We start from the raw sequence: 19270 nt of genomic DNA on the forward strand, positions 1-19270 counted from the left end.
GGAAGACATCCTCCTCCCTCATGTGGTAGCCTTCCTGCAGGCTCATCCTGACATGACCCTCCAGCATGGCAATGCCACCAGCCATACTGCTCGTTCTGTGCATGAGTTCCTGCAAGACAGGGATGTTAGTGTTCTGCCATGGCCAGCGAAAGCCCGGATTGCAATCCCATTGAGCACGTCTGGGACCGGTTGGATCGGAGGGTGAGGGCGAGGTCCATTCCCCCCAGAAATGTCAGGGAACTTGCAGGTGCCTTGGTGGAAGAGTGTGGTAACATCTCACAGCAAGAACTGGCAAATCTGGTGCAGTCCATGAGGAGGAGATGCACTGCAGTACTTAATGCAGCTGGTGGCCACACCAGATACTGACTGTTACTTTTAATTTTTGACCCCCCTTGTTCAGGGACACATTATTACATTTCTGTTAGTCACTTGTCTGTGGAACTTGTTCAGTTAAATTCTCAGTTGTTGAATCTTATGTTCATACAAATATTTACACAAAAAAATAAATGCAGTTGACAGTGAGAGGACGTTTATTTTATTTTTTGCTGAATTTAGTTTTTAACAAAGCAGTCAAATGTCAAACAGCTAATATGTAAAGAAAAAAAAAGGCAAGAAATCAAGAACAGTGTGCGACGAATCCAATTAACAACCCAAATGGCACTGTAACAGTATCAAACTGCAAGCTATACATACAGTGCCTTCGGAAAGTATTCAGGCCCTTTTACTTTTTCCACATTTTGTTACGTTACAGCGTTATTCTAATAGATTATATCGTCAATCTACACAAAGTACCCCATAATGACAAAGCGAAAACAGGTTTTTAGGAATGTTTGCAAATGTATCAAAGAACAGAAATACCTTACATAAGTATTCAGACCCTTAGAGATGTTTCCATCTAAGCAGCACTCCACCAATAAGGCCTTTATAGTAGAGTGGCCAGACGTAAGCCACCCCTCAGTAAAAGGCACATGACAGCCCGCTTGAACTTTGCCAAAAGGCCCCTAACGGACTCTCAGACCATGTGGAACAAGATTCTCTGATCTGATTAAACCAAGATTGAACTATTTGGACTGAATGCCAAACGTCACGTCCGGAGGAACCTGGCACCATCCCTACGGTGGTGGCAGCATCATGCCGTGGGGATGTTTTTCAGTGCCAAGGACTGGGAGACTAGTCAGGATCAAGGGAAAGATGAACGGAGCAAAGTACAGAGAGATCATTGATGAAAACCTGCTCCAGTGCGCTCAGGATCTCAGACTGGGGTACACAGCCAAGACAACACAGGAGTGGCTTCGGGACATGTCTCTGAATGTCCTTGAGTGGCCCAGCCAGAGCCTGGAATTTAACCCGATCGAACACCTCTGGAGAGGCCTGAAAATAGCTGTGCAGTGATGCTCCCCATCCAACCTGACAGAGCTGGAGAGGATCTGCAGAGAAGAATGAGAGAAACTACAAAAAATACAGGTGTTCCAAGCATGTAGCGTCATAGACTCGAAGTCTGCCAAAGGTGCTTCAACAAAGTATTTAGTAAAGGGTATGAATACTTATGTAAATGTGATATTTGCTAAAATAAATAAAAAACATGTTTTTGCTTTGTCATTATGAGGTATTGTGTGTAGATTGATGAGAAAAAAAGAGTTTTAATCAACTTTAGAATAAGGCTGCAACGTAACAATGTCACACCCTGATCTTAGTGTTCTTTGTTTTCCTTGTTATTTTGGTCAGGTCAGGGTGTGACATGGGTGATGTATGTGTTTTGTCTTATCTAGGGGTTTTGTATGTTTGTGGGGCTGTTTTCTTTCTAGGTGGTTTATGTAAGTCTATGGTTGCCTAGATTGGTTCTCACTTAGAGGCAGGTGCTTATCGTTGTCTCTGATTGGGAACCATATTTAGGCAGCCATGTTCTTTGGGTATTTTGTGGGTGATTTTTTCCTGTGTCTGTGTTTGTGCCACACGGGACTGTTTTGTTGCCAGGTCACTTTGATATTTTGTATTTGTGTTCATGTTCAGTTTTCACTATTAAAACATGGACACCTACCACGCTGCATATTGGTCCGATCCTTGTTTCACCTCTTCAGAGGAAGAGGAGGAAATCTACCGTGACAAACAAAATGTGGAAAAAGTCAAGGGGTCTGAATACTTTCTGAATGCACTGTGTGTACACCGGGGGAATTTACACAAGCTAAACTAAAACTGACATGTACAGCAGTAGATTTATTAAGTGAGCTATATCAAAAATCCAGTATAAAAATATACAGTGTGTATATACAGTAGCCCATAGGGCTCTAGTCAAAAGTAGTGCACTATAAAGGAAACACAATGTCATTTGGGATCCAGCCCGGGTCTGGTGTGAACAGTATGTTGGCTGACTGCCTCATGTCCACGAGAGGGGTTTTAGTATACGATGTGACAAACAGGAAGATGGCACAATGGTCCATAAAAGCAGGGTCTGATAGCCTTAAAAGCACCATGCACAGTTAAGCTGTCCCAACTTGTCCCTACTGAGCCAAAACACTACAACGCCACAGCACGGCCATTTTGTCTAAACGGTAACCGTGGGCGTGTTTTGTTCTCCATCTGTGCCGGCATTCGCAGTGGAGGAAGTTAAAAGATCTGGGCTAGGACCAGGGCGTTGGCAGGCAGGGACCGCTGGGCTGTAATGGCTCTGTAGTCAAACTGTCTGTGAATGTTCACCAGCTCACCAGCATGTACAGCGACCAGAAGACCTTTCTATTTTCATAGGTGCGAGTGGTATGTATAATACAGGGGACTAATGGAGGAGCTGGGGACATTTCTATCCGGGACAGGGCATCCATTTCCACACAGCAAATACTACTTTCACATAATGAATCTGTGGGGAGGAATAAACTTAATATAGGTGAGCACGTGACCGTGAGGACGGGTAGGGGGACGTGTTCATGAGAGAACTGAGAAGGATGGGGATTGTTAGAAGGTTTGTTAATAACAAAAAAGTGCTGTCAAGGGGGAACTGGGGCATGGCCACATCACATCTGGCTGGCAAAACACTCAACAGCACAGCCCTGAATAAGAATAAGAAGGAATGATAGTTTCTCAGGAAGTTATATGTGCCCTGCACAACTTTACAATAGAAGTGGCACAGTTTAGGCCCTGTTCCCACTACAAAATATGAAGGAGAGACTGAGGAGCGGTGTGGCGAAAGAGAATTCTATAGTTGGTTAGGTTTTCGCCCCAAGAAAACAATTTCCCACCCATCACCACACAATGTTACAAACGAAAAACATCTATGTGTATGATCATTTGACATGTTTTAGGTGATGATGATGGGCTTCCATACTTTTACCTGGCTCAGTGCAGCCAGCAGTTACTGGGACAATTTCAGAATGTATCAGGCTGTTACTGCAATTTCAGGTAAAAACACAAAACAAGTCTCAAATATTAGGAAAATGTCTATACATTTCGACTGTTTCAAAAACATTGCTCTGCTATTACCATTTTTACTGTAGAGCTGCTTGCTCAACGAGACAATTCTGTTTACACTACCCTGCTTCAAGGGTTGCAACTGTCAGGCAGGTGTCATGCGCTACCTCCGTAGGTAGTGGTCGAGACGTAGCAAGTACGCAAGTTTACATTCGAGTAATAGGTGCTGCCAACTGTATTTTTACGAAAAGTCTAGTAAGTGTGAAGAGGCTCTTTTGACCAAGGTCCATAATGCAATACTTTTTCTGATCAAAAGAAATATAGGAAATATAGTTAATATAGGTGAAATTATAGGTGTCAGAGGAAGGCCCTAAAAATGGTCAAAGACACCAGCTACCCTAGTCATAGACTATTCTCTCTGCTACCGCACAGCAAGTGGTAACGGAGCACCAAGTCTAGGTCATAACAGCTTCTACCCCCAAGCCATAAGATTCATGAACAGCTAATCAGAGGGCTACCCAGACCCCTCTGTTACGCTGCTGCTACTCTCTGTTTATAATCTATGCATAGTCACTTTAACTCTACCTACATGTACATATAACCTCAATTACCTCGACTAACCGGTACGTAAACTGAGTGTACAAAACATTATGAACACCTGCTCTTTCCATGACATACTGTTGCCTGACCAGGTGAATCCAGGTGAACGCTATGAACCCTTGTTGATAAACAGGTTAAATAAGGATGGTTAAGCCGTGAGACACTTGAGACAGGGATGGTGTATGTGTGACGTGGATGGTGTATGTGAGACGTGGATGGTGTATGTGAGACGTGGATGGTGTATGTTGTATGTGAGACGTGGATGGTGTATGTGAGACGTGGATGGTGTATGTGAGACGTGGATGGTGTATGTGAGACGTGGATGGTGTATGTGTGACGTGGATGGTGTATGTGTGACGTGGATGGTGTATGTGAGACGTGGATGGTGTATGTGAGACGTGGATAGTGTATGTGAGACGTGGATGGTGTATGTGAGACGTGGATGGTGTATGTGTGACGTGGATGGTGTATGTGAGACGTGGATGGTGTATGTGTGACGTGGATGGTGTATGTGTGACGTGGATGGTGTATGTTTGACGTGGATGGTGTATGTGTGACGTGGATGGTGTATGTTTGACGTGGATGGTGTATGTGTGACGTGGATGGTGTATGTGAGACGTGGATGGTGTATGTGAGACGTGGATGGTGTATGTGTGACGTGGATGGTGTATGTGTGACGTGGATGGTGTATGTGTGACGTGGATGGTGTGTGTGTGACGTGGATGGTGTATGTGTGACGTGGATGGTGTATGTTTGACGTGGATGGTGTATGTGTGACGTGGATGGTGTATGTGAGACGTGGATGGTGTATGTGTGACGTGGATGGTGTATGTGTGACGTGGATGGTGTATGTGAGACGTGGATGGTGTATGTGAGACGTGGATGGTGTATGTGAGACGTGGATGGTGTATGTGTGACGTGGATGGTGTATGTGTGACGTGGATGGTGTATGTGAGACGTGGATGGTGTATGTGAGACGTGGATGGTGTATGTGAGACGTGGATGGTGTATGTGTGACGTGGATGGTGTATGTGTGACGTGGATGGTGTATGTGTGACGTGGATGGTGTATGTGAGACGTGGATGGTGTATGTGTGACGTGGATGGTGTATGTGTGACGTGGATGGTGTGTGTGTGACGTGGATGGTGTATGTGTGACGTGGATGGTGTATGTGAGACGTGGATGGTGTATGTGAGACGTGGATGGTGTATGTGAGACGTGGATGGTGTATGTGTGACGTGGATGGTGTATGTGTGACGTGGATGGTGTATGTGAGACGTGGATGGTGTATGTGTGACGTGGATGGTGTATGTGTGACGTGGATGGTGTATGTGAGACGTGGATGGTGTATGTGAGACGTGGATGGTGTGTGTGTGACGTGGATGGTGTATGTCAGACGTGGATGGTGTGTGTGTGACGTGGATGGTGTATGTATGCCATTTAGAGGGTGAATGGGCAAGACAAAATACTGAAGTGCCTTTGAACGGGGTTTGGTAGTAGGTCCCAGGCGCACCGGTTTGTGTCAAGAACTGCACCGCTGCTAGGTTTTTCACACAACAGTTTCCTGAGTATAGCGAGATTGGTCCACCACCCAAAGGACATCCAGACAACTTCAATAGTATGACGTTTTGTAACTTAATGTTTTGTATACTCAGTCTATTCCGTTTCAGTACAAAATAATGCTCAACATTGTTTAATATGACATTAAAACAATGACATTCTTGGAAGTAGGAAAACTACAGACAGAACAGGTCCAGCTTGTGTGTATAACTTAGAAGCAATTCATACTTAGAATAATGAGAGTAAAACAATTTGATGTAGCTGTAAAATGACATGACAGTGCAGTGGTATGATGAGCCATATACTGCACAGTATTCAGCATCATGTACATTACTGGCTTGTGTACAGAGTCAGGAGCATTTCAGACCTCCGCTTCACACTGTGAACCCGGGTGGCCCTGCAAGCAGTTGGCTGAGGTCTGCAGGGCGTGAACTGTGCCTGAAACTGATCTACTCCTCCAAAACCAAAGTGTTTTTGTAACTGGGCTAATGGCTTTAGACACAAGGGGTCAAAGATCAGCAAGCAATAAGACAGACACTTAAGAAAAGAGTCCACACAGTAGGCACAGGGCACAGTGAAAAGCAGTTTTGATAGCTAATGCAATAACCGCAGCCAGACATCAAACCAAGCAGACCGATAAGAGACCAGAGAGCAGTCAAATGTTGAGAGAAGAAAAACAGAAGAGGAGGACAAGTGAACTTCCACCCATCGCTGTTGCTCTAATTTGTCCGACGTGTGACGTGTCCGATTGATCATTATCAAGAATCGCGAGGAGCGGCAATGGCCCCTCAATTGCTTGTTTCTGAACTCGGTCTGACCCTGGTAGAGTCATTTTTAAACGCAATCTACAGGCTGGGGCCTCATCCCAAAAAACACCCTATTCCCTAGTGCAATACTTTTGACCGTGGTCAATTTAGGGAGAATGGTAGGCATAGGGGAAGGAGGAAGGGTAGGGAGAAGGGAAGGAGGAAGGGAGAAGGGAAGGAGGAAGGGTAGGGAGAAGGGAAGGAGGAAGGGTAGGGAGAAGGGTAGGCATAAGGGAAGGAGGAAGGGTAGGGAGAAGGGAAGGAGGAAGGGTAGGGAGAAGGGTAGGATGAAGGGTAGAAGGAAGGGAAGGAGGAAGGGTAGGGAGAAGGGTAGGCATAAGGGAAGGAGGAAGGGTAGGGAGAAGGGTAGGATGAAGGGTAGAAGGAAGGGAAGGAGGAAGGGTAGGCATAAGGGAAGGAGGAAGGGTAGGGATAAGGGTAGGATGAAGGGTAGAAGGAAGGGAAGGAGGAAGGGTCGGCAGAAGGGAAGGAGGAAGGGTAGGCAGAAGGGAAGGAGGAAGGGTAGGCAGAAGGGTAGGCATAAGGGAAGGAGGAAGGGTAGGGAGAAGGGTAGGATGAAGGGTAGAAGGAAGGGAAGGAGGAAGGGTAGGCATAAGGGGAGGAGGAAGGGTAGGGAGAAGGGTAGGATGAAGGGTAGAAGGAAGGGAAGGAGGAAGGGTAGGCAGAAGGGAAGGAGGAAGGGTAGGCAGAAGGGAAGGAGGAAGGGTAGGGAGAAGGGTAGGCATAAGGGAAGGAGGAAGGGTAGGGAGAAGGGTAGGATGAAGGGTAGAAGGTAGGAAACGAGGAAGGGTAGGCATAAGGGAAGGAGGAAGGGTAGGGAGAAGGGTAGGCATAAGGGAAGGAGGAAGGGTAGGGAGAAGGGTAGGATGAAGGTTAGAAGGAAGGAAAGGAGGAAGGGTAGGCATAAGGGAAGGAGGAAGGGTAGGGAGAAGGGTAGGCATAAGGGAAGGAGGAAGGGTAGGGAGAAGGGTAGGATGAAGGGTAGAAGGAAGGGAAGGAGGAAGGGTAGGCAGAAGGGAAGGAGGAAGGGTAGGGAGAATGGTAGGCTTAAGGGAAGGAGGAAGGGTAGGGAGAAGGGTAGACATAAGGGAAGGAGGAAGGGTAGGGAGAAGGGTAGGATGAAGGGTAGGCAGAAGGGAAGGAGGAAGGGTAGGGAGAAGGGTAGGATGAAGGGTAGAAGGAAGGGAAGGAGGAAGGGTAGGCAGAAGGGAAGGTGGAAGGGTAGGGAGAAGGGTAGGCATAAGGGAAGGAGGAAGGGTAGGGAGAAGGGTAGGCATAAGGGAAGGAGGAAGGGTAGGGAGAAGGGTAGGATGAAGGGTAGAAGGAAGGGAAGGAGGAAGGGTAGGCAGAAGGGAAGGCAGAAGGGTAGGGTGAAGGGTAGGCATAAGGGAAGGAGGAAGGGTAGGGCGTAGGGTAGGATGAAGGGCAGAAGGAAGGGAAGGAGGAAGGGTAGGCATAAGGGAAGGAGGAAGGGTAGGTAGAAGGGTAGGATGAAGGGTAGAAGGAGGGGAAGGAGGAAGGGTAGGCAGAAGGGAAGGGGGAAGGGTAGGGAGAAGGGTAGGCATAAGGGAAGGAGGAAGGGTAGGGAGAAGGGTAGGATGAAGGGTAGAAGGAAGGGAAGGAGGAAGGGTAGGAATAAGGGAAGGAGGAAGGGTAGGGAGAAGGGTAGGCATAAGCGAAGGAGGAAGGGTAGGGAGAAGGGTAGGATGAAGGGTAGAAGGAAGGGAAGGAGGAAGGGTAGGCAGAAGGGAAGGAGGAAGGGTAGGGAGAAGGGTAGGAAAAGGGTAGGGAGAAGGGTAGGGAGAAGGGTAGGATGATGGGTAGAAGGAAGGGAAGGACGAAGGGTAGGCAGAAGGGAAGGAGGAAGGGTAGGCAGAAGGGAAGGAGGAAGGGTAGTGAGAAGGGTAGGCATAAGGGAAGGAGGAAAGGTAGGGAGAAGGGTAGGATGAAGGGTAGAAGGAAGGGAAGGAGGAAGGGTAGGAATAAGGGAAGGAGGAAGGGTAGGGAGAAGGGTAGGCATAAGCGAAGGAGGAAGGGCAGGGAGAAGGGTAGGATGAAGGGTAGAGGGAAGGGAAGGAGGAAGGGTAGGCAGAAGGGAAGGAGGAAGGGTAGGGAGAAGGGTAGGAAAAGGGTAGGGAGAAGGGTAGGGAGAAGGGTAGGATGATGGGTAGAAGGAAGGGAAGGAGGAAGGGTAGGCAGAAGGGAAGGAGGAAGGGTAGGGAGAAGGGTAGGATGAAGGGTAGAAGGAAGGGAAGGAGGAAGGGTAGGCAGAAGGGAAGGCGGAAGGGTAGGGAGAAGGGTAGGCATAAGGGAAGGAGGAAGGGTAGGGAGAAGGGTAGGCATAAGGGAATGAGGAAGGGTAGGGAGAAGGGTAGGATGAAGGGTAGAAGGAAGGGAAGGAGGAAGGGTAGGCAGAAGGGAAGGCGGAAGGGTAGGGAGAAGGGTAGGCATAAGGGAAGGAGGAAGGGTAGGGAGAAGGGTAGGTATAAGGGAATGAGGAAGGGTAGGGAGAAGGGTAGGATGAAGGGTAGAAGGAAGGGAAGGAGGAAGGGTAGGCAGAAGGGAAGGCGGAAGGGTAGGGAGAAGGGTAGGCATAAGGGAAGGAGGAAGGGTAGGGAGAAGGGTAGGATGAAGGGCAGAAGGAAGGGAAGGAGGAAGGGTAGGCATAAGGGAAGGAGGAAGGGTAGGAAGAAGGGTAGGCATAAGGGAAGGAGGAAGGGTAGGGAGAAGGGTAGGATGAAGGGTAGAAGGAGGGGAAGGAGGAAGGGTAGGCAGAAGGGTAGGAAGAAGGGTGGGAGAAGGGTAGGAAAAGTGTAGGGAGAAGGGTAGGATGAAGGGTAGAAGGAAGGGAAGGAGGAAGGGTAGGAAGAAGGGTGGGAGAAGGGTAGGAAAAGGGTAGGGAGAAGGGTAGGAGGTAGGGTAGGGTGAAGGGTATAGAGAAGGGTAGGAGGTAGGGTAGGGTGAAGGGTATAGAGAAGGGTAGGAGGTAGGGTAGGAGGTGGGGTAGGGAGAAGGGTAGGGAGAAGGGTGGGACGAGGGTAGGAGGTAGGGTAGGGAGAAGGGTAGGGAGAAGGGGACCATTTAGGACACCTGCTGGTGAGTTGTAACTTCACCCCGTCTGTGTTGGAAGATGGGGGCGTTGCATTGGGCTGGCTGAATGGGAAGAAGAAATCGGTCGGTCAGCCTGGCTGCTTCACAGACCTCCCGCTGTGCTGCAGGCTGCAGCAGAACAGGCTGTGCTTTGTTGTGGTCCATCATTCAGGAGATGAAAGATATTCAAATAATCAGCCATGTTAGTTCTGTTAGCTCTGTTTGGATTGTTTTAGCGAGCGTTGTTTTAATTAAAGGGGGTCGGGAAATGGGCCTGACCCGGGATGTTGTTCAGAAGTAAAAACAAGGGCAAACAAAGTTGTTCTCTTGTTTGTATTTATTTCCAATCAAGCAATGGAGTTGTACTGTGGGGTAGTTTGCTGACCAGTTCTTGTGTGGGTGATCTGTGTGTCTCAGTGTGCTGTGCATGTACATTTGTGTTTGCGTGTGTTCAAGGATGTACAGTATGCCACCTGAATGTGGCATACTGGTGAGATGTGAGATGACTGGTGATTTATTGTATTCCCATCAACTACACTCCCTGTTGAAACACTAAAGTAACGTCACCACGAAATACGACAAAAGCCTGAGCCAGGATTCCATAGGCATTTCGAGAGCAGCCCACAATCATATCTCCAGCTTGTCACAGGCCAATGGCCAAGAGCCAAAGGCTTACATCAATACTATTGAGTGGATGGCAGGCTGCAATCTCTTCCTATTGGCTTCAAAATGATTGGTTGACAAAGGGGTTGAAAGAGTATTTCTGTGTGGGGGAAACAGGAATAAGGTGTTGAGGGGAAGAAGCCTTAAGTCATTTCCTATATGTCCTCCTCCACCTTGTATCCATCCATAAGGAAAGCCATAGTAAAACATGGGTTTTGTACAGTTTTCTGTAGATAAGGGACTGTTATGCCAATCCCCTTCACCCTGACTCATTTTGTCCATAATACTTAACCATTTAAAATGGTTCTTAGAGGACAGCTGGTTTTCAGTCATCATTTGATAGAATAATCTTTTTTTTTTGCTCTGAATCCTTCAATCTCGTACTGATTCTTTTGCGGTTTTAGAAAAATCAACACTTTAGTCTATTTCTGCATGCTTTTGTACGGTTGATAATGGTGGTGACAGTCTTATAAATACCAGTTGATGTCATAATGCTGTATTAAAGTTAGACTCCATCCTATTTATAGTACATAACAGATATAGGATTTCAATTTGATCACCCTTTTGCAGTGCAGCAAATGTAAAACTAGTTGTGTATTTGAGGTTTTAAAAGGCTTCTGAAGTTTGTCATTTCCATCTTGAAAATGAAGACTTGATATTCCCTCACGAAAAGTGCATCAACAACTACAAAAATGTCCATTCATTACAATCCATGTAATGATTCACATTTCATGTTGCTACAGAATTCTTTTTCTACTGTAGAAAACTGGCTTCAAATGAATATCCTACATCTGTACCTAATCCTTGCATTTTCAGCAGACTCTATAATGTTCCACCCCACCGCTCTTCGCACAGGAAGGTAAACAAATACGTCTTCACTGACATTTAAGCATTACTACTTATGTGAGCCTCTTCCGTCGCTGGCTTGCACTGAAACGGTAATCAAGTGTAATGTTGCGATTGAACACCTGCCTAATTTGAATGAAGCATGCATGGCAGTGTCTGCCGGGGATCTCTGGCACTCGGATGTGAGATGACAGAACATTTCTGCATGTTCACTTCTCCTCTCTAACTACCTGGACCCAGCTTCACATGACACTATTGTAAACCATGTACTGTACTCCGCTACTTGCTGCTATTGATAGAAGCATAAGGCCGATAATTACTGTGTTTTACTGTCCCGGTCAAAATGGGAAATTATCTTTAGAGGAGGAGAGACGCGTAGGGGCATTGCCTCCTCAGCCAGTCATGCAGGCGTTATTGTAGACAGTAAGGACTCGATGGATACTGTTCACAGGTCTTCAAGAGGACATGATTTTTCACCAGGTAGACAGCAAGACACAGCCTTCCCCATCCCAGACCAAGCAATGAAAAGCAGGAAACATCAACAGGGAAACAGTCAGTAAATAATAGATGTAGTGCTGCCTACTGGCTGTTACATTGTTCAGTGTGATGTGTAACAACAAGACACAACCTTCACTGTCCCAGTATCAACAGTGAAACAGAGGAGTTTAACATTAGAGTACTACTACTGTTATATTGTATTAGAGTGGCCTTTTACCGACCAGTAGCTACATCCTGATGGCAGGAGGTTGAAGCAGTGACTGAGTGGGTGGTCTGCATTGTGGATAATAAGGCAGGATTTGTTTCCTGAATTGCACATTTGTACAGGAGGGAAGGGTCTGGGAGTCCAATGATAATCAATGCAGTATTTGTGATCTGTGGTAATTTGTTATGAATTGAAGCTGTTAGCAAACTGAAGTTGCAAGTTTGACAGAAAATATGTGCAGATGTTAGATATTGCTGGGATGCTTATACATGTAAAGGACATTTCCTATATATAAGCCTGCCATTCGGCTTACATTATTCTAACATTGTTTAGTGGGCAATGTTCAGTTTTCAGTTTTAGGAACTGTCTCAATTCATTCATTGAAATGAATCATAATACAATATAAAAGCATATAGAAGCTGAATAAAACCTCTTATAATGGAGACTGCATACGGTAAGAGACCAATCTGTGCAATGATATGGTTTCCAGGACAATAGCCTTGAGTGCCAGGACACAGACTACAAACGGATGAGGCACAAATAATTTCCCTCTTTCATTTATTTAATGCCCCATTTGTTTGACTCCATTTGTATTGAATGAAAGAATTACTTAGAAAAATAAAGTCTAGCCATCCGTCACTGTTTTTCTTGCTGTCTGTATTTTAAGAAGGAATTCTGTGTCCTCAACTGACATAATTAGCACAACTTCTAGAGAATGTTTTGTTTGTAACTCACAGTTGCAGTGTGTGAATTTAATTATCTCCCAGCTTCGGGTTTTAGAGTTCCTTTGATTCATTAAACAAAATGGTATCTTTTCAATTTGACTTGTTTGGTATCAGAACATCAACATGTTCAATAATAACAACATCACTGTGTGGTGATGTGGTTCTACCTTTGAAGAAGCAGTCCTTGCTGTGCACCACGTAGATCCGTCTCTTCTGCAGGCAGGCGGTGCGGTACACCTCACAGTGGTTCTCGTAGAACCTGCCGTCGGAGCCGCACACCGGCACAAAGGTGGGCCGACACTTCTCCTGGCACACACACTCTGCCCGGCCCGTCACCTCCAGCAGCACACACTGGCGGCCCCTCCCACAGTATGTCCTCCTGCAGGGTCCTCCGTCTGACCCAGAGTGGACTGGAAGAAACAGAGAGAGAGAGAGAGAGAGAGAGGGAAGCCAGGATTTAGGTGGGAAGAAACACTGACAGAGACTGGAATAGACAGGACGAAAGCCAGGGTTTAGGTGGGAAGAAACACTGACAGAGCCTGGAATAGACAGGACGAAAGCCAGGGTTTAGGTGGGAAGAAACACTGACAGAGCCTGGAATAGACAGGACGAAAGCCAGGGTTTACGTGGGAAGAAACACTGACAGAGCCTGGAATAGACAGGACGAAAGCCAGGGTTTAGGTGGGAAGAAACACTGACAGAGCCTGGAATAGACAGGACGAAAGCCAGGGTTTAGGTGGGAAGAAACACTGACAGAGCCTGGAATAGACAGGACGAAAGCCAGGGTTTAGGTGGGAAGAAACACTGACAGAGCCTGGAATAGACAGGACGAAAGCCAGGGTTTAGGTGGGAAGAAACACTGACAGAGCCTGGAATAGACAGGACGAAAGCCAGGGTTTAGGTGGGAAGAAACACTGACAGAGCCTGGAATAGACAGGACGAAAGCCAGGGTTTAGGTGGGAAGAAACACTGACAGAGCCTGGAATAGACAGGGCGAAAGCCAGGGTTTAGGTGGGAAGAAACACTGACAGAGCCTGGAATAGACAGGACGAAAGCCAGGGTTTAGGTGGGAAGAAACACTGACAGAGCCTGGAATAGACAGGACGAAAGCCAGGGTTTAGGTGGGAAGAAACACTGACAGAGACTGGAATAGACAGGACGAAAGCCAGGGTTTAGGTGGGAAGAAACACTGACAGAGCCTGGAATAGACAGGACGAAAGCCAGGGTTTAGGTGGGAAGAAACACTGACAGAGCCTGGAATAGACAGGACGAAAGCCAGGGTTTAGGTGGGAAGAAACACTGACAGAGACTGGAATAGACAGGACGAAAGCCAGGGTTTAGGTGGGAAGAAACACTGACAGAGCCTGGAATAGACAGGACGAAAGCCAGGGTTTACGTGGGAAGAAACACTGACAGAGCCTGGAATAGACAGGACGAAAGCCAGGGTTTACGTGGGAAGAAACACTGACAGAGCCTGGAATAGACAGGACGAAAGCCAGGGTTTAGGTGGGAAGAAACACTGACAGAGCCTGGAATAGACAGGACAAAAGCCAGGGTTTAGGTGGGAAGAAACACTGACAGAGACTGGAATAGACAGGACGAAAGCCAGGGTTTAGGTGGGAAGAAACACTGACAGAGACTGGAATAGACAGGACGAAAGCCAGGGTTTAGGTGGGAAGAAACACTGACAGAGCCTGGAATAGACAGGACAAAAGCCAGGGTTTACGTGGGAAGAAACACTGACAGAGCCTGGAATAGACAGGACGAAAGCCAGGGTTTAGGTGGGAAGAAACACTGACAGAGCCTGGAATAGACAGGACGAAAGCCAGGGTTTAGGTGGGAAGAAACACTGACAGAGCCTGGAATAGACAGGACAAAAGCCAGGGTTTACGTGGGAAGAAACACTGACAGAGCCTGGAATAGACAGGACGAAAGCCAGGGTTTAGGTGGGAAGAAACACTGACAGAGCCTGGAATAGACAGGACAAAAGCCAGGGTTTACGTGGGAAGAAACACTGACAGAGCCTGGAATAGACAGGACGAAAGCCAGGGTTTAGGTGGGAAGAAACACTGACAGAGCCTGGAATAGACAGGACGAAAGCCAGGGTTTAAACTGGTAGACTGCCAGTAGACTCTGAAAAACAACATGTACTGAACAGCATCCTATCATACTAAGAAAACCCAGTATGAAAAATAGGAAGGATGGTTGGACAGGTTGTGTTGGAGGACAGAACATTAATCACTTTGAACACCTGTTGTGTGCGCCAAAATAAAGTGAATAAAATCACTGAAAATAACAGTGTTGTGATTTTCCATTCTGGTGCACTCATTAACACCTCCCTTTGAAAAAAAAGAACAATATATTCCACACACACACACACACACACATACACACATTGCACCTTACTTCTCCTCACACATCCCTCCTAGCACCTGTCAGTCCCGGACCCCTCACCATGGAGGCCCTCTCACTCCCTGCTGATTGAATCTATTTGCACTTAAAGCAGGGCAAAAGCTGCTGAGGCTTGCAGTCACTCCACCTTGGATTGATCTTCCCGGGCCCTGGGGCCTGGGAGGGATCGCTCTCCTGTTGGGATCTGAGCTGGGATTTATGAAGCCTGGTTTGGGAAAGAGCTGGGTTGGTGTTATGAGCTAGGCTGGGAGGAGAGAGGAGATAGAGCTGGGATTAGCAGCTAGGCTGCAGCGAGAAAGGAATGCTGGGCTGGGGTTAGCGGCTAGGCTGCGGCGCGAGAGGGATGCTGGGCTGGGCTTAGCGGCTAGGCTGCGGCGAGACAGGCATGCTGGACTGGGGTTAGCGGCTAAGCTACCTTTCTTGGAGGAGAGGCAGGGGATCTCAACCTCAGCGATGAAGCATCATGGGCAGGTGGGGAATTATTGTCCAGGAATGTACTATATTGTGTATCTGATTGGCATCACTCAGCATAATATTTCATTCAGAATTATTCAGCATAATACATCATTGTTTGATGCTCTAGAGGGTCATCGTTTAATTCCCTTTTATGAAACCATTGTAGCTCAACTCAAGACCTCTATCCCTACTATTATAATAAAACAGTTGAAAACACAAATTAAATCTGCCTTGAGTATAATCGTATCTAAAGCCCTAGAATATTTATTAACAAAGGTGCGGTTCCATTGTTAGAGGATGAAAGTCATTTCATTACATAAAGGAGACTCCGGACACAGACACACAGACAGACACAGACACACAGACAGACACAGACACACAGACACACAGACACAGACACACAGACACACAGACACACAGACACACAGACAGACACAGACACACAGACAGACACAGACACACAGACAGACACAGACACACAGACACACAGACACAGACACACAGACACACAGACAGACACAGACACACAGACAGACACAGACACACAGACACACAGACACAGACACACAGACAGACACAGACAGACACAGACACACAGACAGACACAGACAGACACAGACAGACACAGACACACAGACAGACGCAGACAGACACAGACAGACACAGACACAGACAGACACAGACAGACACAGACAGACACACAGACAGACACAGACAGACACAGACACAGACACACAGACAGACACAGACAGACACAGGCAGACACAGACAGACACAGACACAGACAGACACAGACAGACACAGACAGACACAGACAGACACAGACACAGACAGACACAGACAGACACAGACAGACACAGACACACAGACAGACACAGACAGACACAGACAGACACAGACACACAGACAGACACAGACAGACACAGACAGACACAGACACAGACAGACACAGACAGACACAGACAGACACAGACACACAGACAGACACAGACAGACACAGACAGACACAGACACACAGACAGACACAGACAGACACAGACAGACACAGACACAGACAGACACAGACAGACACAGACAGACACAGACACACAGACAGACACAGACAGACACAGACAGACACAGACACACAGACAGACACAGACAGACACAGACAGACACAGACAGACACAGACAGACACAGACAGACACAGACAGACACAGACACACACAGACACAGACAGACACAGACAGACACAGACAGACACAGACACACAGACAGACACAGACAGACACAGACAGACACAGACAGACACAGACACACAGACAGACACAGACAGACACAGACAGACACAGACACACAGACAGACACAGACAGACACAGACAGACACAGACAGACACAGACACACAGACAGACACAGACAGACACAGACAGACACAGACACACAGACAGACACAGACAGACACAGACAGACACAGACAGACACAGCCACACAGACAGACACAGACAGACACAGACAGACACAGACACACAGACAGACACAGACAGACACAGACAGACACAGACACACAGACAGACACAGACAGACACAGACAGACACAGACAGACACAGACAGACACAGACAGACAGACACAGACAGACACAGACAGACACAGACAGACACAGACACACAGACAGACACAGACAGACACAGACAGACACAGACACACAGACAGACACAGACAGACACAGACAGACACAGACAGACACAGACACACAGACAGACACAGACAGACACAGACAGACACAGACAGACACAGACAGACACAGACACACAGACAGACACAGACAGACACAGACAGACACAGACAGACACAGACACACAGACAGACACAGACAGACACAGACAGACACAGACACACAGACAGACACAGACAGACACAGACAGACACAGACAGACACAGACACACAGACAGACACAGACAGACACAGACAGACACAGACACACAGACAGACACAGACAGACACAGACAGACACAGACACACAGACAGACACAGACAGACACAGACAGACACAGACACACAGACAGACACAGACAGACACAGACAGACACAGACAGACACAGACACACAGACAGACACAGACAGACACAGACAGACACAGACACACAGACAGACACAGACAGACACAGACAGACACAGACACACAGACAGACACAGACAGACACAGACAGACACAGACAGACACAGACAGACACAGACAGACACAGACACACAGACAGACACAGACAGACACAGACACAGACAGACACAGACACAGACAGACACAGACAGACACAGACAGACACAGACACACAGACAGACACAGACAGACACAGACAGACACAGACACACAGACAGACACAGACAGACACAGACAGACACAGACAGACACAGACAGACACAGACACAGACAGACACAGACAGACACAGACACACAGACAGACACAGACAGACACAGACAGACACGGACAGACACGGACAGACACGGACAGACACAGACAGACACAGACAGACACAGACAGACACAGACAGACACAGACAGACACAGACAGACAGACAGACAGACACAGACACACAGACAGACACAGACAGACACAGACAGACACAGACAGACACAGACAGACACAGACAGACACAGACACAGACAGACAGACACAGACAGACACAGACAGACACAGACAGACACAGACAGACACACACAGACAGACACAGACAGACACAGACAGACACAGACAGACAGACACAGACAGACAGACAGACAGACAGACAGACAGACAGACAGACACAGACAGACACAGACAGACACAGACAGGCAGACACAGACAGACAGACACAGACAGACACAGACAGACAGACACAGACAGACAGACACAGACAGACAGACAGACAGACACAGACAGACAGACACGGACAGACACAGACAGACAGACACAGACAGACAGACAGACAGACACAGACAGACAGACACAGACAGACACAGACAGACACAGACAGACAGACACAGACAGACACAGACAGACAGACAGACAGACACAGACAGACACAGACAGACAGACAGACACAGACAGACAGACACAGACAGACACAGACAGACACAGACAGACACAGACAGACAGACACGGACAGACACAGACAGACAGACACAGAGAGACAGACACAGACAGACACAGACAGACAGACACGGACAGACACATACAGACACAGACAGACACAGACAGACAGACAGACAGACACAGACAGACACAGACAGACAGACACGGACAGACACAGACAGACAGACACAGACAGACACAGACAGACACAGACAAACAGAAACGGACAGACACATACAGACAGACACGGACAGACACAGAGAGACAGACACAGATAAACAGACACGGACAGACATAGAGAGACAGACACAGACAGACACAGACAGACACAGAGAAACAGACACGGACAGACACAGACAGACAGACACGGACAGACACAGAGAGACAGACACAGACAGACACAGACACGGACAGACACAGAGAGACAGACACAGACAGACACAAGACAGACACAGAGAGACAGACACAGAGAGACAGACACAGACAGACACAGAGAAACAGACACAGACAGACACAGACAGACAGACATGGACAGACACAGAGAGACAGACACGGACAGACACAGAGAGACATACACGGACAGACACAGAGAGACAGACACAGAGAAACAGACACAGAGAGACAGACACAGACAGACACGGACAGACACGGACAGACACGGACAGACACAGAGAGACAGACACAGACAGACACAGAGAGACAGACACAGACAGACACAGAGAGAGAGAGAGAGAGAGAGAGAGAGAGAGAGAGAGAGAGAGAGAGAGAGGAAGGAGTACAGGTACAGTCACAGAGAGGTGTGTGTGTGTGTGCTTATGTGTGGGTTACACAACACGATGCCTGATAATCCAGTTTGCTAATTGTTCTGCATGTATCCGCAAATAATTTGTGGGAATG

General features: G+C 47.5%; 1 protein-coding gene across 1 annotated transcript in view; it reads right to left on the minus strand.

The window, feature by feature from the left end:
- The window catches only part of LOC118390648 (follistatin-related protein 4-like), a 294535-nt gene that overhangs the window by 148245 nt on the left and 127020 nt on the right, over positions 1–19270 (minus strand). Inside the window, exon 4 of the mRNA XM_052529604.1 lies at positions 12581–12823. Coding sequence (XP_052385564.1) covers positions 12581–12823 — 243 coding nt within the window. The remainder of the gene's footprint in view (positions 1–12580; positions 12824–19270) is intronic.

The sequence above is a fragment of the Oncorhynchus keta genome, chromosome 11 (genome assembly GCF_023373465.1).
Source record: "Oncorhynchus keta strain PuntledgeMale-10-30-2019 chromosome 11, Oket_V2, whole genome shotgun sequence".
Taxonomy (NCBI): Eukaryota; Metazoa; Chordata; class Actinopteri; order Salmoniformes; family Salmonidae; genus Oncorhynchus; species Oncorhynchus keta.